The following is a 27,313-nucleotide window of genomic DNA, read 5'->3' as shown; positions in this document are numbered from 1 at the left end:
AAAAGTCCCATCCCACCAATAGGAGCTTTTTTCATGGAAAGTTTGGGGTAAAGGGAAAGTTTTTTTTTTTTATTATTATTATTATTTTACCCTAATAATTCCAGTGGAAACACAACAAGGTTTTCGAAAATCCCAGGTAAAGTTAAAATTTCTGGTAAAGTTCCTTTGGTAGAGAAGCAGCTCTAGGTCAAAGTGTTAAAACTAGAGTCTTTACAGTCACTCAAGTTTTCAGCCTCCCAATCCAACATAACCACAAGCTCTTACAGAAGTCTTCTCACCATACTTAACAAGAACCAGGCTGGTTTTATCAGCTTTTTGTGTTTTCAGTTCTGAAACCAAATACCCTGTTATTACAATCATTGCCAAAAGTATCTCCACTGTGTTTGAGATATTTACGAAGCTGGATCAGCTCTCCTCTGCAAACCTCTGGCAGTAGCAGTGAATGCCGACGCAGTCTGTTCCCCTCAGTACAAAGAACTGGATGACGGCTCTCCCACTTGGTGAGATTTAACATCTCAGTGTAAACTCACACAAACACACACTCCTAGACGGGTTTGGTCACCACCTCGACACCTGCCAAGGACGCCTGCACAGCCAAGGCCAAGTTACAGACACTGTTAGCTGACATTTTACAGCTGCAGACACTTATTTTCATGCACCTGCATCTCTTTTCATACTTCTTTTTTCTTTTAGTTGTATTTTAAAATGTAGGAAACCCTCTAAATGTCATTCTAAAACCAAAGCACTGTTTAGAGGGTTTTCCCAAAACAACTTAACAAAATTTGTCAGCCAGCATCGCTCATAAAAACATGCAAAAGTTGTAAAGGTTAAAAAAAAAACACAGTGTTATACCTGGTGTTTCAGAATGTCATATCTGGTTTTAAAGTAAAAAAAAACACAAACATCGCATTTGATTTTCAAGGTGAGAACATGTAAGTGTCACACTCTCTCCTAATGCTGCAACTTTTCTCTAAGTTAAAAACCCACAAATGTTACATTCAGTTTCAATGGGTTAAGTACGATTTTTTAATATATATTAAGTACGTTTTGCATGCAGAAACAAGTACATTCCAGATCATATTTTTGCAGCCTTATTAGGAATCTAGTGGGACAGCTGGAGTAAAGTCAAGTCTCCGCTCTGCCTCGGAGGTTTGGTTTGAGGGCCTGTGTTTACCCTCTCAGTAATCAGTGCAGTTAGATAGATGTGTTCCTCAGATAAGTGTTTCCCTTGATGGGGTTTTTACCTGACCACAAACCGTTTATCGCAGGGGACACATGATGACCTTAAATTACCCCCCTTCTTCACTCCTCTGTATTTTGGTGTCGCCCCAGGCCACAGCGGTTTTGCTGTTTGTATGCTGGCCACCATCTGCATACGGCGGTGCGGAGTGTTTGTCCCAAGCCACAGATCCCGAATCAAGTGTCCTATCAGGAGTCGGCGTGGGTATACGTTGGTTTAAATTCCCTGTGGTATTACTCTGAGGAGTATGTTTTTTTCCACACGCAGAGGGAAAACTTAAACAGGAATCCAAAGAGCATAGCCAGCCACTGATTTGTTTTCCTCTTTTGCTGCGGCAGAGAGACAGTCAAAGGGCTGCAAAGACAGGCTTTCGCTCGGCCCCTAACATCTTCTCATGCAATATAGAAGTCCTCCTTAACACACACATCAGATGCTATGAAACATGACAACTCTGTGTTCTGAGAGAGTAAAAGAAAAGGGCGAGCTGCACAGTGAGGTCTTCATCACTGCAGTAGAGAGAAGGTGCCATCCTCATTAAAATCGATGTTTTTCATGTCTTTAGTGCTCATCAGTATTAGATCTCTGAAAGCCCACTATTCAATATTTTGTGAACATAATTAACAGACCCCCTTAATTCTTAGTCACTCGTCCTGTTGTCGATTAGCATTTTAGCTCATCCTCACTATGAATGGTTGATACTTTCTGCTAAAAGGATACTCTTGATAAATAAAATGAATATGACCCTCTGCAGCATACTAAATGTTATCTCTGAAATAATTTGCGCTATCCATCTCTTCCTCGCATGCAAAATAATAGCGAGAATTTTTAAGATCTATTGTAACTTGATTAGGTTTCCCCCCTCCAGTGTTTTACATGTGCGCACTGTGATCAAAGATTATTTTAAATGAATCCTGCAGCCGTGCAAAGCAACAGACACTGCCAGCTGCAGACGGAGACAAAAGACAAGCAAGGAAAACACTCCTCGCTGTCTGTTTTTTTAAATGTTAGAGTTGCGTTTTTCCTCTGAAAAAATCAGAGCTATTTACGCTCCCGTCTGATCTCGGTGAGCGTTTTTTAAAAGTCTTTTTGCGTGTTTTCTCGCTTGTGCACCTGACACACACACTTAAAAACATCCCCCTCCCATTTCACCTGAATGGAGTATCCCATTCATCTACCACCTCTCTCCTTTATATCTCCTCCTCCTCTTCCTCTCTTTATTTCCTTCTCCTTTTGAGCTTTCCTTTGCTCCTCAGCGATCTCCGTTCTCCACATCAAAGCGCCAAGATCTCTTTCTTCTGTGCACTTTTCTTCAGCTGTTAGAAGAAAGGGTGCAGAGGGAGCATAACAACCGCACTTCAGAGCATTGCTTATGATATTATTCTCCAACTCGTGCATTTGATCAGGTTTCAAAACAAAGCATCACACGGTTGTGTTGCATTGTTTGCTAGGAAGCGTAGAGAACGACAGAAGCCACGGCTTTTAGCTTTCAGTAATGTTTGTTTGCACGGACATCAGATTTCAACAAGAACTAAACCATGTAATTTCTCCGCCTCTGCAACAAAACACAATGCTTGAGCTTTACTACACAGCTGTTTGCATCGACTGTTAGAGATGAGGACAGACACACACATACACATAAAGTCAGCATGCTGGTAATTTAATTGATCGTGATGTCAGAGTGAGCCCCCTACCACTTTTGTTCTTTTTTTTCCAAAGAGGGAAAGAGGGAGGGGATAAAGAGCAGAGGAGAGAAAAGGGAGTTGACAGTTCTGGAGATACATAGTCAGAGAGTAGGATAGCATAGTGGGTGTGCTATGTGAGGAATGCCGGCTCATGTTGTAACTGGAACTCCTGAAAGGCCCTGTTCTTTCCATACCGCGGGGACAGTTTAGACCCCGTTTTTGGCAAGCTGCCCACCGCCCAACCCCTATATCTGTCTCATTATCAATGTGGCTTTTTGTGCCTTCAGGCTCTTGTTTTATGCATCTGACTCCTTAGCAGCACCACTTCTACTGTCTCTTGGCCTACTGCTGCAAAGAAGTAGAATTTTTACTTCTGCATTTGCCAGAGACTTTTTGTAGGACTTCTACTTGAGTAAAGTAGAAGTGGACTTCTTCCACTTCTGTTCACATCTGAAATATTGAGCCAGTTTGCATGCGTTTTGTTAAGAATTTCCTCTTAAGCCCCCAGCAGGCCTGTGTATTATAACACGCATGGCTGCAGAGGGAACTGATCTCCTAACCATGGAAGTGAGAATGCCTTCTTTATCCACTTGGCTAGATAAGACATGCCAGACCTCCCATATGTGTCAAGGACATATCATGGAATTTTTATAAGTCTCTGGTATAATTTTAAGATCGGTTAAGTTACAGGAAAACGGCCCGAAGTTGCATTTTAAGCTTTCGTCTGTTTTTTATGCATAGAAATGTGACTTTTCCAAGCTGAAAAATAACATGAATAAATCAGACAGAAAGACAGAATTGAATATTTAATCATGGCTGCAGTTAGAACTCCCATGATTTTTCAGATCGCTTCCTATTCTGTTATTATTCCCATTTGTTGTGTGAAGTATTTATACTGATAGTTCCCCAGCTGCTTACTTTCATGCAGCTATCATGTTATTTTATTTATTTATTAATTTTTTTTTAAGTGCTACTACTTTCATCATAAATCGAGTAAAAACTTCTTATTATAGTTATACTCATCACCTTTTTTTTCATTGCTGAGAATGGTTTAACAATCCTACTGTGCAAAAAGGGACATCACACTCAATTTTAGACATAAAATCCTTTAGTTTGCCTGTACATTCAAGTGCAGGATTTCCAGAGTTTTATAATGACTCAAAAATATTCTCACTTTGGAATAACTTCTACGCATCTGTCAGTCATACTTTACGTAGAGATGCTGAAGTATTGCTATAAACACACTGAAAAAAAAATCACAAATATTGCAGCCTATGCTAGCAGCTTTAATTCTACAAACCAATAGGCCTGAGCTCTACTGTTATACTGATAATTGAGCCACTTAAAACAAATGTATATTACAAAATAAATCGACAAAGATGGCATTTGTTTTTGTTTTTTTACACAATCTGCATGATCCCTCTGAAAAATAGATCATATGACGTATTAAGATCAATCGAGTGGGTGTATTTTTTCCACAGTAATGGTGTTAATAAATAGGTATTAACATCATATGACTGCTCTGTTGTCTATGTTCAAAGATACTGCAGTCATTAATTAGTTTCAATCATCTTTTTAACACCAAATTAATTCTCCTTTCAAACTAGCTGCAGCCCACAGTTCAATTCATCACTACAGTCCATATTTTAATTCTCGGACATTCACTGTCTAACTTTTCGGCTTACTTTCCTATGCCCTTTCTCTTGTCGTCTGTCTCGAATCCCACACACACACTCAAATGCACACTGATGTGATTTTCCACACCTAAGTGGGAGAAAACAGTGAGGGAGATTAACTGTGATGAATGGCTCTGTATTCAGAGGCCTTGGCAGATCCGCTCCTGTGTGGGTCTCGGCGGACAGTGAGACCTTTACAGTGGATCATTCTGCTGTAGGACGTCCAAGCATATTTAGCCACGTGAGCTTCCACTGCTGGTGAGAGACAGGAGACGGAGAACGATGGGTTAGAAAGTGTACAAGTCAAGCTTGGAGGGTGCAGGACCAGAGCTGAGTAGTGTTTCAAGATGATGGTCAGATCTTACTTAGAACGAAGGATTTTGCACGTAGAGCCAGTTTTGAGATTACGTTAGATTTCACTTGTGCTGGGCATGTCTGAAACTGTATCGTGGACTAATTAAGGCCAGTTTTTGATTGTGTAACTGCTGTAACCAGTTTGTCAGATAGTTTTAATGTGGGGTTAAGGTGTAGACTGCTAGCAAGAGTTTGTAAGTATTTTAGATATTATGGAAACTACTACATTTAAATGTTGTACAACTTTTGTGGCAATTTCGCTAAAGTTTGGCAGAAGAAGGAGCAGAGAAAGAGCATGGATCAGTAGCTTTCATTATGTTCATTTAGTGGATTTATAAGACATGGGACAAGTATCAGTCTGTCTGTTCAAAGGTGAGTGGAAGAAGACAAAAAAAAGCATGTTCGGTCTCGCTAACTAGTGCCACTTTGATTATTTTTGCACAGGGCGCTGCTGGAAAAAGAAGTCTATTCGTTGTCTCTGTGGATGCTTGTATTTTTGTGGTTGTCACTCTCAGTTCCAAAGAAGCATGATAAGATAGCAGAGTAAATGAAGTGGAAAAGTACATTTCTGTGAGGCAGAATCATTTGTTTATGAATCATTTGGCTGCCATGAGGGTGTCAGACATGCTAAAGGGTGAGGCGGCAAGAGGTGAAGGAAATTCTCCATCCTGTTGAGGTTGTCATCTTGTTTGAAGAAGCGAGTGATGACAGAGAGAAGTGGAGGAAAAACAATACTCATGTACAGGGTAGTGGCTGAATGGGTGAATCTCTGATGAAAAGACAAATATGTCACCAAGTACTAATAGTCTTTTTTCCATGTCCCCCCTTTCCTTCCATCTTTCTCTTTTTTCTTCCAGAGTTGCTGGGCTCCACCAAAAGACTGAACATCAACTACCAAGACTCAGACGGGTAAGACATATGAGCAGTTTGTGTGTGTACATGCCTCTGTGTGCGTCAGCCTGTAAGATAAGCATCGAGTTGAGTCAGAAGTACGCAGTCGAGGAGTCACTGTCTTGACTGACATGATGGATTAAAAGAAATAGACATACCTGTGGTTGCCTTTTGTTTGACTTTTTTCCTCACAGGTTGACTCATAACCAAATCAAACACATGCGCTGACATATAGTGCCCTCCAGAGTTATTATCTCATTTTTTGCTAAAGAGAAAATTACAGGATAGAGAGTTGATTTAGTTCAGAACAAGGACGTGACCGCTCATTCGGCAAATACAGGAATTTGTATAAAGAAATCCACGTCACCTTATCTTCCGTTGACACTTTCCCAAGTTGCAGCAATCCAGTCGTAGCTTTAGCAAACACTACAGCACAACAAGACTGGCAGTAGTGGAATCTTTCAACCTGTGAGATAATGACAGTGATATTTAGGATACAAAAGGTTTGGAGTGGGGTGTGTCATTTCAGTCTTAAGAGAACAAACAAAAGTATAAGGAAAGGGTTAAATGTCCCCTTTCGCTGCTTCCATTATAGGTTCTCTATTTCTGATTTCCTGGAAGCTGGTTGTCTATTGAAATTAGCTGACCTCCTTTCTGACTCAACTGTATCTACTGTTGCAGCTTAGGAGGAGCAGAAAAAAAAGACAATGAAGAACTCAAGGGTTTTCTTAGGCAATCTGACCTAATACCTCTATGTAAAAATGAGTGTATTGCAGCACGTATTGTGTAAGCTTAGTAATAGTCAGCTAATGTCGTCAATGATCAGCACAAAACAGAGTACGCAGACGGAACTACAACTCTGTGATTTCCTCACCTAGTCCTGTCCTGGTCTTTGTTGGTTAAATCATTACCAGAGACACTGATAGACTTTAACTAAGTTCATTTCAAATGTTTTTTTTCTGATGTAGATGTGAAACATGTAGAAGTGTTTCCCATTAACCCTGTAAAACCTGACCCATTTAAAAACTAGCCACAAAATTAATTTTTTTTGGAACTGAAATGTTTTTTAGCCCTTTTAACATAATTCAAACCACAAATTTTACCATATAATTTAGTTTGTGTTTTACATATATATATATATGTGTATATATATATATATATATATATGTGTGTGTGTATTATTATTTTTTTTAAATTAATTTTTTTTTTTTTTTTTTTTTATCACATCCAATACATTGGGCAGTTTTGGCAACTTTTTTCTCACAATGACGTTAAGTTTAGAAACAAAAAAAAAATTTACCAATAACATTTTAAAAATATATGATATTTCAGGTTGTTATTTCCCTTGAATGGAACAATAATTTCAATATTTTTCAATATATACGTATGTATACATATTCTTCTTAGCGTAACTACCAAAGACATTACCAAAGACAAAATGCGTGTTGGATGATTTAACATTAGCGGACATATTGAAAAGGAGGGGAAAAAAGCCTTTCCACTGGCTGTAGCGGGTTTTATAGAGTTAACAAAATTTAATCAATACATTTTGCCATATCATTTTATGATATATTTTTGTATCACATTTGATACGTTGGGAATTTTTATAAAGCACCTTATATACCTGCAGTATCAAATTTGATACACACGTTATTAACACAATTTAACTGTACTGTAAAGAACCAATTATCAAGTAACTGTGCATTGTTTTAGTACATGCAGTAGCCTACTTATTTAAGAAAAAAAAGAATAACAATATAAATGTTCTTCTTAACATAACTTTTTGAAAATTACTAAAGACTTTCCTGCAAAAAGTGTGATGAATTAACAACAGTGGCCATACTGAACAAGGCAAGATAAGATAGAGGTCTCAGAACCTGGTGTAGCAAATATGAAACAAATGGTTTTATAGGGTTAGTTATGCAGACTGTGGTGGCTTTTACACTTTACCGTTGTCTTTTGTGCTAGTGTTTTGACAAAACATCTGCATAAAACCAGGATTAGAGCAGACGTCTTCAGCCGTTGGCAGCTACCTCCAATTGTTGGCTGTCTGAGGACTTTATTTCCGCGGTGGCCACAAAATAACACATTACACGCTCTGGTAGATTACAGTGGTCTGACTGAGGTTTTTTACTGCAGACAGACTCTAATAACGAATCACTACAGTCAGACTTACACACACTTACTAGCTTTACAACATTACTGCTACAGACAACCGAGTGGCAGGTGTAGAAGCGATAAAAAGTCATTTTTGTTTTATGATGCAGGTTTTATTCAAGGTGTTTAATCTTTGTTCTTAATCCAGTTGTATTTAGGTTTGTGGGTACTATCAGAGTAGGCCATCGCAGCCCTCTTTAAGTCAGTGTGTAGACATTCTGTAGGTCTGATGCTTGTGTCTACATGCAGGGTCAGGGCAGGGTGTGGGAGGTGATACACAATAGGGGTGCTGAAATTAAACATGTCCATCCGTGAGGGAGTGGGCGTTCTGTGTGAATGAAACAGAGGTAGGGGGAGGCCTGTGATATATGAGCTGAGTGCAGAGGGGAAGGTAAGCAAACAGCGACTTGTCACCACCATCCCAGGAGGGTGTGTGTTTGCTAGAAAAGTGTATTTGACAGGCGACTTAGGATATGGATAATGTATGCTGTAGTTGTAGAGGAGCAGACGGATGGATGGATAGAGGCTTAACAATGTGACTGATAAGATAAGTCATGTCACTGTCTGGAGATCTTTCAGATTTCATATCAACAGTCATCTTTACATGACAGTCTGTAACTTGTCTATCATCAGAGAGACGAATTGTCACTTTCAGTTTTGCTCTTTATGCATGACATCTGCAATCAGCAGTGTGAAGAACTCAACAACTTTCTGTTTTGTTTTGGTTTCTCAATCCTGCTGTGAATTTTTTCAGAAAAAGTTTGAGTTACAAGGTAATCATGCACAACATTATCGGAATAAGGACATGTTTAATAATAATAAAAAACACAGAAAAAGTAGCAAATATCAACACTTTGATATCAACTGAGAGTACCATGCTAACCAGCTAACACTAGCATTTACCATTTTGTAGAATCACCTCTTGAGATATAGGGAGTCATTATGTGCATTTATGGAAACTACAAATGTCTAGGGCACAGGTGTCAAACATGCGGCCCGGGGGCCAAATCCGGCCTGCCAAAGGGTCCAATCGGGCCCCTGGGATGAATTTGTGAAATGCAAAAATCACACTGAAGATATTAACAGTTAAGGATGTTAAAATCATTTTAGGTCAGAGCAGTAAAATACTATCATAATAGCCAATAACTAATGAAAACCATAAATTTCCCTCTTTGTTTTAGTGTAAAAAAATAAAATTACACAAAAATGTTTACATTTACAGATTAGCCTTTTACAATGAAGTGAATAACCTGAAATGTCTTAAGAGAAGTATGTGGAATTTTAACAATATTCTGCCTGTTGCTAAATGTTTTGTGTAACTGTACGTTAGAATGAACATGTATAAATGATAAACTAAGGCATAATATTGTTAACATTGCACTCATTTTTCTTAAGAATTTTCAGGTTGTTCATATTTGTTCATGTTATGTTCAAGTACAGTTTGTAGATGTAAACAGTTTCATTATGGAATTTTACTTTTTTTAGTCAAAAACATAGACAAAACTTTGGAGTTGGCATTATTTATCAGTTCTTATCCTATTATTCATATTATTTGACTGGTCCAGCCCACTTTAGACCATATTGGGCTGAATGTGGCTCCTGACCTAAAATGAGTTTGACACCTCTGGTCTAGGGGAAAAAAAAAGTATCCCAAATTTTGCATAGATATTTTTTTTAAGATCATTTGAGGTGATTTGTGCATTCATATAAGTTGAAGTGAAAGCCTTTTTTGAGGAATTCTGATTACAGTGATATTTGATTCACATTAATGTAACTGATCAGCTGTTTGTAGCCTAAACAGTAATACAGGGGTTGGACAAAATAATGGAAACACCTTAAAACATCAACAAAATATAATTTAATATGGTGTAGGTCCGCCTTTTGCGGCAATTACAGCCTCAATTCTCCGAGGTATTGATTCATACAACTTGTGAATTGTTTCCAAAGGAATTTTAAGCCATTCTTCAGTTAGAATACCCTCCAACTCTTTTAGAGACGATGGCGGTGGAAATCGACGTCTTACTTGAATCTCTAAAACTGACCATAAATGCTCAATAATGTTGAGGTCTGGGGACTGTGCCGGCCATACGAGATGCTCAACTTCATTAGAATGTTCCTCATGCCATTCTTTAACAATTCTAGCTGTATGGATTGGGCATTATCATCTTGAGGTGAAGGTGTTTCCATTATTTTGTCCAACCCCTGTAAATCCATGCAGTAATGAATCACTAAGAAGCTGTCATAAAACTGCAAATAGGATATATACACTAAGCATAAGTGATAATTATGGACACAGCTATCAGTGTTCAACATTAAAAAAAAACAAAAAAAAAAACAAAACTGTCATTGTAAATGTTTAGCATGAAGCTGAAGCCACTATTGTTTGTTTATGGTGTAAAGACTGCACAGGATACTTTCTAAACTTTGTGTTTTGACTTGTGGGGAGACCACTGCAGTAAGTTGTCTTAGTGTGGCTAGGCTGTTTATGCCATTAGTACGTGCGAGCTCAGGGCTTTTACTGCAAGATCGCCTGAGGCTGTGTACAATCCCTAAAAAACCCCATAGACCCGAGCCTGTCCCAGTTCTACTCTACTCATGTGTTTCCTCAGAGGGTCACCTCCTCTGGAACACGCAGCCTGTGTCGCCCCAGGCTAAAGTAAAACCTGTCGCTGAAAATTTATGCCTTAAATTTCTCTCTCTGAGGAAAATACTGCAACCTGACAGACACCAGAAGATAAACACACACATTTAATCTCTGAAACTCAGGTAAACTCACACACATTAATCTGTACACATACAAACTGACAATACATATTTCAGTCTGCAGTTTTGATGTATTGATACTACATATACACACAACCCCCTCCTACTCTTTGTAGCAGAGATGGCAAAAATTTAACATTCTTTATACAAGTAGAAGCACAGATACTTAGACAAAACACACTGAAACATAGTCAGTGAATAAAAGTAAAAACTAACCCTTTGAAAGACAGTTATACTGAATCTGACTGAACCTTACATCATATGTGACGACTATAAAAGTATGGAAGACGATTAGGGCCTCTGGGAAAAAAAAAAGGTCCATTATATATTTTCTATTATTATTATGAGGAAAAAAGTCAGAATTCTGAGATTAAAGTGAGAATTCTGAGATTAAATTCAGAATTCTGAGAAATAACTCAAAATTCTGAGATTAAAGTAAGAATTCTGAGATTAAAGTCAGAATTAAAATTCTGAGATTAATCGTCTTTTATAATAAAACTATTCTAAATTCACAAAATTAAAAAGAAAATCCACTGAGAATCATATTTTCGTTAACCACTCCAGTTTGTAAATGATTTTTCAGTGCCAGCCATGGAACACAATACTATGAAACCATTTATTTGCAGTTTCCTGTGTGTTTTCTCACGTTACATCTTTTTATGGAATTTTCATCTTACATCTTTTAATGTCATTTTGTCTTGTTGAGTCTTTTGGTTTATTTTTGTCTTGTTATGTCGTGGTTATGTTTTTCATGTCTGATATGCACAGATAGATGCACCAGAAAGTCATCATTTCTACTTTTTATCATCCCGTTTAGGTTGTTACTGAACTTATGTGGAGTTTTCAGATATCTGTGTGATTAATTTATCTGAAAACATTTTGGTTTTGTTCCTTAAAATTTAACACAAACATATGTAATGTTTGCACCTTACATTCTTATAACAGGCTTGTTATTGTGGTTTTATGCTCTGTGCCAACATCAATTCTGATCTTAAGTTAAGTAGATGGGACTAGGGATGTAATGATATGAAAATTTCATATCACGGTTACTGTGACCGAAATTATCACTGTTGTCATTATTATCATGGTATTGTTGAAACTGTGCTCAAAATGTTCAAAAAGTACTAATACACACACTGAAATAATTCAACCAAGTTGTATTAAAAAAAAAAAAATGGTACAATGTACCGTCTGTTGCAGAAACATTCAAATATTAACCCTTAGTGGTCTGAGCCTATTTTGGCTGTTTTTCAATACTTTTAATTTTGCCTTTATATACTATATAAAGAAATGTTTACTATACCCATGTTTGGTATCTTTTTTTTCAGCACATCTTCATCTATATCATCTGCCTATCATTTTTTTCACTCTAACCTACTATAAAAACATAAAAAGCCAGAAAACACAAAAAAATATATAAAATCCGATTTGAAAATATATATACTTTATTGCATAGATAACACAAAGATACTTACTGAACCTTTTCAAAGACTTTAAAAGTGAATACTGGTTCCATATATTAGGTAGAGAAAGTCAAAATTGTAATAAATTAAAACTATACTCAAATATTTGACATAAAAGAAGATCTTTACATCAGCGTTTTTTTTCCCCTAAAAGTGCAGTAATCAAATATGGTTATCATGATAATTAGAATTTAAACGGTAATACTAACCATCTGCAATTTTACCGCGGTTCATCGTTATACCGGTAATCGTGACATCCCTAGATGGGACCATTAACAGCTCTATCGGTGTACATGAGAAATGAGAAACCAAAATAATGTAAGAGTCATCCAATGAAAACAAATTAAAACACTCCCCCACCTCTGCTCTTCATTGTGAAGTTTTGACAGTCAGATAGGGATGCACACATAAAACGTGTAAGTTATCATCACAGTCTGCAGTTTGTAATAGGATCACACACACATATACACATAACTTCAGACATCTCATTCTGAAGTCTGAAAAGGGCTCACCTGCTGTAAAGTCATCAGTATGATTTATAACCCCTCTCATCTCCCTGGCCTCTCCCCTCTCTTGCTATGTCTCTGTCTGTCTTTCACCTCCAGTTTCTCAGCCCTGCACCATGCTGCTCTGACGGGCACCACCGAGCTGTTGTCTCTGCTGCTGGAGGCCCAGGCTACGGTGGATATCAAGGACATCAACGGTACAGTATCACGAGCACAAGTAACTTCGCCAGGATCACCAGACAGACTCGGAAAAGATGTTCGCTCTCAAAGTCAGCTGAGGTCAAATGGAGCCCGAAACCTCTGTAACAGCTTTCCGACACCCTCAGCTCCAAATAAATTGTGTCCCATATGAATAAATATGATTTGCTTTGAAGTTTGCCTGCCATGCAGTGACAGTGGCACTACAGCAAAAATCTTCAGACTCAAAGCGGAACGGATATAGAGGAATTTGTGCGGGCACGGCCGCCGAGACCAGAGTGTCGTATTCAGAAGTGCGGCTGTGATACCTGTGAGGTTAACGGGAGATTTCTCAAGGAAAGTTTTAAACGTGAATGAAATTTTACCACTTCCTGACCTTCTGTCAAATACTTGGACTCCGGAGTTTCTCAAAGGCCATCTGACCAAAAATAATGTCCCTTCAGCTTTCACCAGTTAAATTATCTATGCAATGTAACATTTAACCCTCAGCAAACATTAGCTAAGACTAAAGACATGATGTAAGCAGTGTGATGGGTTGTGAAGTACTGTTTTAGAGCCTTGAGTTTGGCATTTGGGCCGTTATCATGTTGTATTGAGGGTGAAACTGAGGAAGGTCCACACTGCTAAAAAGAAAATGTTACATTGTCTGCAAGTCATTTCAGCTGCTTGCTAGATATATTAACAGAAGACCTCACATATTTTCTAAACACACTAAGGCAGGGGTCTCAAACTCATGTTCTTTCAGGGGCCACATTCAGCCCGATTTGATCTCAAGTGGGTCAGACCAGTAAAATACTAGCATAATAACCTATAAATAACGACAACTCCAATTTTTTATCTTTGTTATTTAATTATGAAAATACTTACTTTTATAAACTATCCAAACAAAAAAGATGTGAATAATCTAAAAAAAAAAAAGAAATTTCTTAAGAAAAATAAGTGCAATTTGAACAATATTCTGCCTCAACTTATCACTTCTACATGTGTATTATGGATCGGATCTACACTTAGTAAGAGACAGAAAATTGTTAAAATTGTGCTTAATTTTCTTTAGACATTTCGGGTTGTTCATATTTGTTCAGGTTATTCACATTTTATTGTTACAGGATAGTTTGTAAATGTAAATATTTTCATTATTTAATGTTATTTTTTGCACTAAAAGACAAAAAATTTTAAGTTGTCATTATTTATAGGCATAGTGTAATATTTTTTCACCTCAAACCGAGAAGAAAATATGGAGTCATTATTTTTTGTAGGTTGTTATGCTGTTATTATTTTACTGTAGATCATATTGGTCTGTATGTGGAACCTGAACTAAAATGAGTTCCACAGCCTTGACTGTGGAATTTTTGCATTTTGCAAATTCATCCCACGGGTCGCATTGGAACCTTTGGTAGGCCGCATTTGGCCCCGGGCTGCATGTTTGAGACCCCTGCTCGAAGGTTAACTAGGCTAATGTTAAATCCAATGGTGTATTGTTCAATTAACTATAACAGTCTTCTTCAGTGGTGCTCAACACATTGCACTGCGTAACATTCACCCATTCATACTCCACTGAGACAGTTATTGGGAACAACTTGGGGTTCAGTGTCTTGCTTAAGGACACTTCGTCATGTGGATAAGGGTCAGGGACCAAAACACCACCCCTGCCCTGCCTAGAGACTGAAACTGATGTAGCAAATATCTATGTGTCATTACCAGAAACAAACTTAGGGCGTTTTCACACTGTGTATCCGAGTCCGTATCCAAGTACATTGGACCCCAAAATCTGCTTAATTTTATCAATGTGAATGCAAACATTCCATACACGAGTACCGTACTTGAGTTCAGCTGAGACCAAGGTTATAATAGTTTGGGATTTTTCATTATAGTTTAGTTTTATTTAGTTTTGACTTTTTCTTCTCTAATTCAGTTAGTTTTAATTAATTTTTAGAGCAGGTTTGCTAGTTTTTATTAGTTTTCGTTATTTTCCAAATGCTTAGTTTTAGTTTAGTTTTAGTTTTTTTTTTTGTTTTTTTTTTAACATCTTTTCTCTTCTTCGCCGTCGTATTCAAATAAATCCCAGACAGGACTCTGCTGCTTTCTCCCAACTTTAGTCTCCATGTTTCCAGGTAGATTGGAGACCAGAAGACGACTGTAAACCACGAGTGACGAACCGTGAAATGTCATATGGTGCCAGCAGCTAAAATTGCTTGAGGGAAATAGATAAATTTCATGTCACTCTGACATTGACAAAGACAAAAACAAAGGGAATTTTATCCATCATTTTTATACGTTTTAGTTAGTTTTATAAGCACACAATACAGTTTCAGTTAGTTATCGTTTTTTTCTTTTAATTATAGTTTTTATTTATTTCAGTTAATGAAAATGTTCTTTCAATTCTAGTTTTCGTCATTTCGTTGGTTTTCGTTAACGATAATAACCTTGGCGGAGACGGTAGTCCTGGGTGTGGACTGCGTGGACTCCATTACGAAACGTTGCCGTGTGAAAGCGATCCGTACCCAAAACCGGAAGTGACCTAATCACCACTCTGACAACGGAAATGACCTAATCACCACAAGACCATAGACGGTGCTCCTGTTGTCTCCTGAAAAAGCTTCAGACCTGTGCGGCACAGGCTCGCCTTATCGACCAAACCACTCGGCGATATATATATCAAGGACAACGAAGGTCGCTCTTCTTCTCTTTGCCTCAAACAGGCTAACAGATGGAAAAGTATTGCCAGTGAACAGAACAATTGCTCAGTTGATGACGTAAAGGTTTGTCACTTCCGCATTTGTTGAATAGCTACAGAATTCCTTCCACACCGCCACCTACTGTTTCGGCCCTGTAACACCCACTTGTACCCAACCGCAGTACGTGCTTGTAAACACAACACCTGTGGGAAAGCTGTGAGTGTATCTAGGTACAGCATGGATCCGGATACCCAGTCTGAAAACACCCTCAAGTACCATATTAGACTGAAACAGTAACAATATGCCACCATTTATGAAGAGCTGATGATGAGCCAGACCTCCAGTTAAGTTCAGGAACCAAAAAATAAATCCCTCTTACATTTATCAGCACCTCAGCAAAAGATCAGATAGGATGTTGCTCTCGAAATACCACATTTTACTGGCAAGTTTTAAACCATAATGATGATGATGGAAAACTAAATTATACTATTGACATAACAGTGGATTAAAACACATATAATTTAACTTTTTTTCACATTTAGATTGAAACTCGTCTCGTGATGATTCCAGACTTCCAAATTATAATGTATTCCTGCTTTGTTTGGAAAAAAAAATGAAAAAGTCTTTCATTACAGTGTATATAAGCTGATATTTTATATTGATTTCCTTCATTTTGTGTATTAATTCCCTGCTGAAAATATTGCTAAGAATACTACCACACTATTTCGTTATCTCCAATTGAAGTAAAGTTAAATTAGAAACCTCCCTCTTTATGCAGAGGCTCTAAGATGGAGCTTTGGTCTTATAAATTTACAATGTCGGAGCTCGCGTTGGGGTAAAGCTGATGAAATAACTATCACCATCAGGGTTATTTTCTCTGGTTTTAAATGGTTTTTAAGGACCCACAGTTATGCAAATATTTCCACAAGCTGAGTAGTACTACTCCCTGTGAGCTCAGTTCCACAGCAAAAAAGGGTACTCGGAGTGTTTTGCATCTTCATTCGTGTGACATTATCACTGAATGAAATAGAAGATGTGGGTGTGATTTTAGCTCCAGAAGTGATTTAAATCAAATCCTAAAGGGGAGGCTTCAGGGCTCTTTTACATTTTACTTCCAAGAGATGAATAACCATTTGTCTGAGGGAAACTGAATTACACATTACATTTGATGCACTCTTGCCCCTTTCCCTTTCCAGTTTCCTGCTTGAATATCTCACTCATGTTTCGGTCTGTAGGTATGCGTCCCCTTCACTACGCAGCGTGGCAGGGTAAAGCCGAAGCGGTCCTACTTCTATTGAGAACCGGCGCTTCGGTGAACTCGCCTTCCCACGATGGACAGATACCCTTACATCTCTCTGCTCAGTATGGACACTATGAGGTGGTGAGTGAACACACACCTCTGCCGCCTCAGGCAACGTTCCAAGGCATTACCAGTCGTCTCATTTCAGTGAAACCTACCCCCTTTGTGTCCCGGCCTGTATTGTCCACTAACAATATCAGTAGTGCCATTAATGCAATGACACAAGCGTCTAAAGACACACATTCCTTTCCTACAGCCTCATCTACGTGACTCCTGGAATCTCTTAATGGACAGATACACATATCACACACACTCCCCTCAGTCTGTCACATAACCCATCCGTTACGCTGACCTCTTTAGTACAACACCAGCAAACACAATAGTGACAAACCTAAACACAGGCCGCACTAGAGCGATCATATTCCCCTCTTCTGTGCAGATAGACAAAACATCAACACACACACTGAGGATGTGTCGTGGTGATTGGCACCTGAGTGCAAATGCATAATACATAAGGTGATATTCACTTACACTGTCCTTTCTCCTGTTTTTATTTTTCTCAGTCGGAGATGTTGCTCCAGCACCAGTCTAATCCTTGTCTGATGAACAAGGCGAAAAAGACACCTCTGGATCTGGCCTGTGAGTTTGGCAGACTGAAGGTATGAAGACCATTTAGTATGACCTTAACATTTGTACATGGTGCTTTGTCCTACCAACATCTGTCCCATAAATAACAAACACTATAAAATATCAATGCCGGGGATGAAGGTGTTACATAACAGAACTGTTGTCAGTTGGAGCCACTGGATTCACATCTTAATTTATTCATGCACTTCAAACAGACAGACTTTTTAGTAAGGGCATCTGATTCAGTAGCTATTCCAATATTATTTATTGTAATGTTTGGGATTCACACATATTATGACAAGCACACGAAGAAAAACAAGTGGCGCCAGGCACATCAAACCCCGCCCCTAGCACATATTTCACCCGTTATAAGTAAATGGGAAGATTTTAAAAATTCATAAAAAAGTTTATTTATGACCTGCTGTTCCCAAATTGTAATGAGATCCATTCAGAGTCACTGACAATCTATGAAGTCAGTTTGGTATGAGTTCAACTAGTAGTTTTGCTGCTATAGACATGTGAATTTCTGCCCATTGTAAGTAAAAAGGGCGAAAAAAAAAAGATTTTAGAAATTCATAAAAATTTAAACTTTGACCTACTTTTCCCAAAATGTAATGACATCTATTCTGGGTCACAGGCAATCTATGGTAATTTGGCGTGAATTCAATTAATATTTTTGCTGCTAGAGTGTTAAACAAACAAACAAACAAGCAAACCGAACCAAAAACAATACCCCTTGCCTCGGCTTCGGGGGGTGAGGTAATAAAACGCTTTTGCAGACGAGTATGTTGTTGAATGATGAATGGAGAAGTGATTTATAGAGCAACATAAGGTCACAGGGAAGGTGACCTTTGACCTTCTGGATTTAAATTGTCATCACTTCACCACAATGTCATGCCCATATTTCCGTGAAATCAGGTTGTAGTTAAATTTTTGTGTATGGCAAAAAACGTCACAGCAACCTTGATCTTTGACATTTGGTCACCAAAGTGTAATCAGTTCATATCTGAGTCCAAGTGACTGATCTACAGGGGAAAAAAATCCAAGCATTCCTGAGATATTGCATTGAAAAGAGTGATGTTGACATGTGACATGTAACATTTTCTTCATAATTCGTAATTATGGCTAGAAATCGCTGTGGACTCTTGGTCACCAAAATATTTTCAGTTACTGCTCGATAAATTTTTAGACATTCTGTTATATTTTTTTTATTCTGGCATGTTGTGTTTTTAAATTTATAGGGCACTGACTGACTTACAGCCAAACCTTCTTACAGAGATGTGTGAATGTGTCTAAAAATGGTCCTTACATAAATTCTCACATAATGTAGGAACTGCAGTTCACAATGTGTGAGAAGGTGCTCATCTCACACATAGTTCAAGCCCACATTTACACAGTCAGACTCTAAACTGAGCCACGTATGAGGAAAATTAGTTATAATGATAGAAACTAAATCTGTTCAGGTTATTATTCTGATACACTGATGTGCAAGACGTGGATTAGAAGCGCAATAAAATGAATGATAATAATTTATTTTTGTTGTTTCCAGGGGTAAATTATGTAGTCAATGCATCATATATAATTAATGTAATTATGTTGAACCCGCATCACAAACTGGCTTTGACAATAACACATCTGTTTTTCAGTTGTGCAATAACATTAAACATGCAGAAGACAAAATAAGAAAAAAACACACACACCTTTGAACTGCAGCTCTCTCCTGTCCATCCAAATCAATAAATATCAATGATTCAGACAACTTCAGCCACATTTTGAGACAAGGAGTAGACCAGGAAAGTCTCTTTCTGACAGAACATAGTCAGTAATCGGTAATTACAGCAGTCAGTCATATATTTAACCTGCCTACCTGTTTGAAAATGCCTGTGATTAAAATTGGATCGTAGGATACGTTTTCTACACCCTGAAAACATAGGAGTACATTCAAAGGTCTTGTATCCTCTCAGACCACTTGATTTAAAATATGCTGAAATTAAGTTATGGAATTTCTACTGTATTACATTTTTTTGTGACATTGTTATCATAAACATCTACTTAAAGCCACTGGAAACACAAATACACACAGCAGTCGTCTAACCATGTAATTTATGGTCTTGGAAGCATCTAAAACGTATTAGTGAGTGAGTGTCAATCCAAGTTTAAAAATATTTCCACATCTTTTTAAAATAAACTTCAGAATGTTGGGTTAGAAGTGAAGAATCTTGTTAAACCTTCCTCCTCCGTGCCCTTAACTAAAAAATACACTATCTCCAAATATTCAAGTTTCCACCCAGCATACCTTGTGTAAAAGTTGCAGTTTTATAAGTGTTGGTTCCAAATTATTTGTGATACCATAAATCATTTTCTTCAGCACAAGTCTAAACTGAGATTTAACTTTCTCCCTTCACCAGATGAATGTGAAAACATCCTGACAGGAGAGTCAAACTCTGCACATACATCATTCTGCAAAAACTCAAACAGCACAGTAAATACTCACCATGAAGAACTTGTTGATATATTTATAGTAACATTTACGGATTGAAGGATGTTGGTGTGGTATGAGAGTCTACAGCCTTGTACATTTTGGCAAACACTGAGACTTGATGTAAAAACAGTGGGTGTGTATGTCTCTATCTGTACTTGAGTCATAAATCTATGGTTTTATGAAAATGTGTTCACGCCTCTGTCTATGAACAGCACTGTAGCACTTTTAAACCTCTGTGAAGCGATTTTCTTCATTCATGCAGTCTACCTAATCCAATTATTTGCATACGAAAATGGCCTATTTTGCTCTTTTTGGGTTTGTTTTTTTTTTTTTTTGGCCAGTGTCAAACATGAACCGGGGCTTACATGAACTGACCTAGCTAATTTAAGCTTGTTTGAGCGAAAGGAAAAAAGGCTTTGACAACGGTCTTTGGACACACATACTGTAAAGTTAAAGGGATTGCACATTGCAGTGTCTTTTACTGTGTCTCTGTCACATCTGCGGATAAGCTCGTCTGTGAGATGTATAGCCAGCCTTGTTATTCAGAATTAGACCCACACATAAAAACACACACACACACAGTTGCCATGAGTGTTAAATGTTCTGTCGTCTGACTTTGCAGTTTAGCTGTGAAAGAATAGAAGGCTTTGGGTTATTTTTTGTGACACACGCTTCAGGAGTGAGTTTGTGTCTGAGTGGAGGCTGTGGTATCTTTAGAAAACTGCTGAGTGGCGGATAAGCTTCTATATACCAGCTTGACCCTATAAATAAATCACCATATATGTATGTTATATCCATGCATGTATTCTTACCAGACAGACTCAGCTGGCTTGGATTTGCATGTGTGTTTATGTAATGCTAATGCTGCGGTTCTTGCCCTGATTCTGCCAGTCATCTGTTCTTACAGCAAACACTTGATCTTCATTTTTGGGTCTGGTTTTTCTCCTTAGGTTGCTCAGTTGTTGCTTAGCAGTAATATGGTGGCAGCGCTCCTAGAAGGGGAGGGAGGGCGTGAGAGCACCGACTCCCCATCCACCACCCCTCTCCACCTGGCAGCCAGGAACGGACACAAAGACATCATCAAGTAAGATCGCAGCGAGAAACACTGTTGAAATACACTGCAATAAAACCCAGTCATGTCTCTGCCCTGGCAGCTCTCTGGCAGCCTCTGACGAACCACCCACAGCGCGATCATGCTACTGTTACCACTCTTGCTGCTATTATTGCTGCCCCTATTGCTGACTGACTTGTGTAGTTACATTACGTAAAACGTTTCCAGCAATTTTGAGATTTAGAAAACATATGTAATTTGCCCCATTTTGTTTAGCCTAGAAAGTCATATCTCTAATAGTTGAAGCTCACTTCCAGAGTTTTCTCAGTATATCATCTGAGCCTAATTTTGTGACATTTTTCAAGCCAGATCTTGGTAATTTATGAATTCCAAAGACAGGAATAATGCTCAAAACATGTACATCAAACATCAACCTTTCTCATATTCAACTGTTTTCTCTGTCGTCAGATCAACCACAATAAAACTGAAAACAATCTAATGTTTTTACATCATTTGCAACTTACGTTTACACCCTGTTGTTAGAGCACATAGCTGCAGCAGCTTCATATTTTTCCCCAACAATTTGATAAATAAGAGTAAATGTGAGCATTTGGACACACAATCTTAAAACAGCAAAATATACTGCATCTAGATATGAATTCATGTTAAGAGTACAACTGGGTGTGTAAATGTAAATGATCCCTATCATGTTCCTGAAGACAACAGATGTGTTGCATAGATCAGGTGATAGGCAAAGAAGATAGTCGCTTTTTAATATGCATGAAACAATGTGTAGACCTAAATATTTTCAGAAATGGAGCATCGCAAAAATAGCTTGCATATGTTTAGTTTCCTGAAATAGTTTCCTGAAATAAACATGATGATGTTTACCCCAGTGTTTGGACAGTCAAGGACTACAGTAACACACATACAACATCATAAACTGTACAGGTGAATAGTTCATAGGGACTTCAGTGACATTGTTAGAGGGAAATCAGAGGCTGAGAACCTCAGCTAAACTTTACAGTATCATGTTAACAATAGAGTGTATGTAAAGAGCACCACCTGTATTAAATGTGCAACTGTAAATCAAACTAAACAAAATGGAGTCCAGTCTGAGTTCTTATTCAATGAAATGTCAAAGATGCAACAATATGGAAAGAACATAGAAGATGCCAATTATGTCAAAAATAAAACAATACAAAACAAGTGACAAGATGAAAAACAATGTAGAAGACGAGACAAAAATCTGTAAATGACATAAGACCAAAATAGCTTCAAAGATGTAATAAGTCAAACATGACCTAAAAGAGTGCATCTGAGTGCAGTTACAGTGTTCACACCTGCCCAAATGAATCACACAAAGAGAGAAAACAAACAACAGCCAAATTTAATCAGACTAAATGGCGCTGGTGTGAAAAGTCTTATTCGGCTTTTTACTTTGTGGCTTGATAATATTTCACCCAATAACAGTCTCCACCCTTAAAAAGCATACTGTTTGCATCACTGATATCTTCGACATTCAGATGCCCTGTGCTGCTCTAACCCCATGTGTTTTTCTCTGCCAGCATATCTCTGCAAGTATGTACTGTATGTATTTAGCCAAGTAACCCCACCCTGCCTCTCAGATATTCTGTTAATGAATCCCATTTTGCCAAAATGATCAGATCCCTCTTGCAACACCCTCTTCATCCCACTCTTTCTTTCTCCTGATCTGGAGCATTGAACAGCAGACGTTGAGGAGAGAAGGCGAAGCTGCAACATAAACAGGAATCAAAGTCCCTGTGGTAGCACAAAAGTTTATTCAAGGTTTACTCAGCAGAATTTGGCTGGCATATCTCACAAAGGGATTTATGTCTCTTCAAAGAGTGCCATACTTATGAGCCAGACATCTTACAGTAACTACTCTTTGTATAGTTAGAGAGACTTTCTAGTTGAGAATTTGCACAGTAGAGACCTGGAAATATTTGTTGTTGGTTGATACAGAATTATTTCTGTGTTTTGTGGGAACCCACTTTAAAGTTTATGTAATTGATGTACTACTTTAACTTTGTGAAGTTGTTCCTGGCTCTAAAGTATGTACAGTATATGCTCAATGTATGTTGAAAGTATGGCTGCACAATTATTTGATTTTAAATCTAAATCAGATTTTTTGAGCAGGACGATTTTTAAAAAAGGGTAAGCATCAAATCGATTTCATCTCTCGGGTCTCCAGGCCACGTGCCTCTGGGCTACCATAGGCTCCTCCTCCTAACTGTGAGCGTGGTCTTTCACAGAATTCCATGTAATGACCATGGATCTTAAATCTGTGATGGCATCACGGAATCGCTGAAAATTCCATGATAGGCCCACAGAAGTGATACCAATGTTAGTCGTAGCCTACGCACGGATTCCCCAATTCAAATATAACTGCATGGGGATCACTCATCTTACATGGTCCATGCACAGATTCGTACCGTACCGTTGTCTTCCGATCTGGGTCGTGGGGGCAGCAGCCTCAGCAGAGTAGCCCAGACTGTCCTCTCCTCAGCCACATCCACCAGCTCCGGGGGAATCCTGAGGCGTCCCCAGATCAGCCCAGAGATATAATCCCTCCAGCGTGTCCTGGGTCGGCCCTGAGGTCTCCTCCACGCACGGATCCCCCAATTTAAATATAACTGCATGGAGATCATTCATCTTATGTGGTCCACGCACGCATGACTGATGTCTGTCACTGATTTACACTGATATCACTTCTGTGGGCCCATCACGGAATTTTGGGCAATTCTGTGATACTGTCACAGACTTCAGGTAGGGAGCAGTGCTTTGCATTGCGGGCTGCACACGAGAACGACATGCTGACTTCTGTTGTCTTTTGTAATTTTATCCAAAAATCACAAATTGAATTTTTAGAGGAAAAAATTGGGATTTTATTTTTGGCCAAAATCGTGCAGTCCTAGTTGAAAGTAACTTCTTCAACAGGACACAGATGGAGATGATGAACATTCAGCCACTCCTGATGTTTCATGAAACTGTAGGCGATGAGTCGAGGAACTGCATCTTCAAACTGTCTTTTTCATCAAACAGCAGAGCTTAGTAATCTCCTGTTTCTGCAACACCCTGTGGTCTTCCATTCAGTATATTCACATTAGGTCAAACAGAAGCTTTCTTACAAACAGCGTAAATCAAAGGTCGTATTTACATCTCTCTAACCTTTTCAAACAGTTCTTGCTTGTGTTGTAGTCTGAGCAGCCATTGTCTGTCTGACATGATTCAGGCATATTATGTTCAGACATAGTTTTTGTCGTATCCAGATTGTATTATATTGTTATCCTATCTTGTTATATAAAAGTCAGTAAAAACCACATTAAGTCTAGTTAAAACCATATCACATCATATCACATTTCTAAGTTCTTATGAATGCAGTTCCAGAATCATTGCTGCTACTGACAGAGTCCCATGGAAGACAATATGGAGGATAACGGCCTGTTTACAGCTGCTAAAATAACCTGTTTGTTGGGTTTTTATGTACAGGTAAAACTGGAGAGAATATAAACAGGTCAAAAACCTCATCAGCGTAGCTACATAGTTACTGATGCTTACATCATTACCATAGCAACCATTGCAGATAGGACAGAAAACCAAACTGATCTCTTACAAATAACAATGAGGACAGTATGTCTCAAAAGATCTGGTTTCAGGAACAAATCTGATTTGCCTGAAGTCTAACTTAGTCTTAGGGCCACTATTAAAGAAAAAAAGGTGAGAGATATCAGAATTCTGTAATAGAGAAGGTTAAGGTTTATTTTGGGGAGTATGTTGTCTCTTTATTGTCCCCTCATCTTCTAATACAGCAATTCTATTTATTTTAAAAAGATAGAAGCAATAAAAACATAAAACTTGTCATCTTCTGCATATTAAATGAGTGTTTTTCTGATAAAATAACGACCTTGTGATGTTTCTGTGCTCGCAACTTCCATTATGAAATATCTTAGTGTGCCTTTCATTCAGCTATGGTCCTAATAGTAAGTTGTACTGTTAACAACTGGAAACTGCCTTTGAACTTGCTGAAAGGCCGTCTGTGAAGTGTCCACTCCAATCACTTGCAGATGTTCCACACACTCTTGTTCTCATGTTCCCTGTTGAAGTCTCTTGGCCTGTAATTTATGATGACAAAACGTCTGTATTGTTTTGTCTCAAGCTCAAACAGGAAAATAAAAAAAAGTAACGTTATTAAAATGCTACCTGACACAGGGTTTCTTCCATCTTCCAAATGAAATACGCAAATGCAGCACTCATGGGACACAGTGGTGCACAGAATGTGCATCAGAAAACACCACACAAGTGAATCCTGTTCATTTCCTGCAGCAGTGCCTGAGTGCTGTTTACTTCTTCAAAACCTGACTCTAAACTTCTCTCCTCCTCTTCCTCGTCCTGCACCACGCTCCGAATACAACGCCATCAGCATTCCTACATCTGGGCCTCTGACAGAACCAGAGATAATTGTGACTGTTACTGTGTGTGTGTCTCAGTGTGCACATGTGGGTGGATGAGTAGGGGGTGTATGGCTTAATGAGATGTTGCAGATGTCTGTAACAGTTGAATAGATGGATCTGTTTCTGAGCATTGCCCGCGGTCTTGACATGAGTGTTTCTGATTTGATTTCCTAGGTTGCTGCTCAAAGCTGGTATTGACATCAACAGAACCACCAAAGCGGGGACGTCCCTGCATGAGGCTGCCCTCTACGGAAAAACCGAAGTAGTGCGACTGCTTCTCGATGTAAATATTATTTTATTACCGCTAATATGGCCGTGTTAAAGTCAGCCACTAATATTTTTGAGTGAAAGAAGAGATTGAATAACAAAAACAAGTTTATGTGTTTTTTTAAAGTTGATATGCTTTAAAACCTCCGAAATTTTGGCCTGAATTAGTAAAATGCTTATATGACCTTAAAGTTACATTTGTGGATAAGATTCCACAAAAGTCATGAGCATAAATTAAGTATAAACACTCATAAGTAAACCTAGCCCACAAACGGCTCATTTCCACAGAATCGTTTTAGCTACTTATGATAGCTACACCATCATCGGGGCTAACTGTGCTAACAAAACCTGAACGGTAAATAAATGTGTTCTCAAATAGAGTCAATGAAATTAAATGAAATAGAACAGTATTGATCCTTTGGGCAGATCCCTCAGGAAACTGAGGTTCCAAAAGCAGCACAACACCGAGCATACGCACGAGAAACCCCACAAGATAGCAAATCTGGCTTCTATTTGTTTCAACTGCAGAAGGAGTTCCTTTATTACCCTGCCCCCTGAAGGGGAGGCAAGGGGTATTGTTTTTGGTTTGGTTTGTTTGTTTCTTTGTTTGTTAACACTCTAGCAGCAAAACCATTGGTTGAATTCATTCCGAATTGGGTTTATAGATTGCCAGTGACCCAGAATAGATCTGATTACATTTTGGGAAAAGTAAGTCAAAGTTAAATTTTTGTATGAATTTTTAAAATCTTTTTTTCTCCATATACTTATAATGGGTGAAATTTCATATGTCTGTAGCAGCAAAACTACTGGTTGAATTCATACCAAATTGACTTTATAGATTGCCAGTGACCCAGAATGGATCTCATTACATTTTGGGAACAGTAGGTCAAAGTTCATATTTTTTTATAAATTTTTAAAATCTTCCCATGTACTTATAACGGCTGAAATTCATGCGAGAAGGGGGGTTTGTTGTGCCTGGCACCCGTTGTTGTAGTTACTTTAAATAAATAGAATTTGTTATATTTAGTGTATCCCATTTCCCTGTTAAAGCCACTGTATTACACTGTTATTTCACACACTCAACATTTCCTTGGCTGTTTCAAATTAAAAGCTGTCAATTATTTCACTAGATAGAAACCATTCATTTCTTAATAGGGCTTTTATTTTGAAAGTTCCTCTTAGTTCCTCCACACTACAGGTTGCCTGAAATATTAAAATAAATGCGCTCACAGTGGTTGAAATCAGAAAATGTCTCTTTCGAGTAGTAATACAGAACAACAAAGTGGATTGGTTCTATGAAGCAGTAAAATAAACTAAAGTGGTAGAACTGTGCAATGTGCTGAACTGGCATAAACAGACACCAGGGTTTTATAAAGTCTTATTTTTCTTCCAGAGTAAATCAGTCCTTATCAGAGACCTGGCAGATATTATATGTATTATGTAGCTTAACTGGTTAGGAAAGTAGATCACTCTGTTTTCAGGGCAGGTAGAGAGCGCATGGAGAGA

General features: G+C 38.2%; 1 protein-coding gene across 5 annotated transcripts in view; it reads left to right on the top strand.

Annotated features, from left to right (window-relative positions):
- caskin2 (CASK interacting protein 2) overlaps positions 1–27,313 on the top strand; it is a 79,366-nt gene that overhangs the window by 27,715 nt on the left and 24,338 nt on the right. For all 5 annotated transcript variants that reach the window (XM_030121389.1, XM_030121388.1, XM_030121387.1 and 2 more), the window contains 6 exons: positions 5,810–5,861; positions 12,832–12,929; positions 16,841–16,986; positions 17,469–17,564; positions 20,965–21,098; positions 25,715–25,823. In XM_030121389.1, the coding sequence (XP_029977249.1) occupies positions 5,810–5,861; positions 12,832–12,929; positions 16,841–16,986; positions 17,469–17,564; positions 20,965–21,098; positions 25,715–25,823 (635 nt within the window). The remainder of the gene's footprint in view (positions 1–5,809; positions 5,862–12,831; positions 12,930–16,840; positions 16,987–17,468; positions 17,565–20,964; positions 21,099–25,714; positions 25,824–27,313) is intronic.

The sequence above is a fragment of the Sphaeramia orbicularis genome, chromosome 19 (assembly GCF_902148855.1).
Source record: "Sphaeramia orbicularis chromosome 19, fSphaOr1.1, whole genome shotgun sequence".
Lineage (NCBI taxonomy): Eukaryota > Metazoa > Chordata > Actinopteri > Kurtiformes > Apogonidae > Sphaeramia > Sphaeramia orbicularis.
The sequence above is the reverse complement of the archived record's forward strand: the minus strand, read 5'-3'. Positions and strand labels throughout refer to the sequence as shown.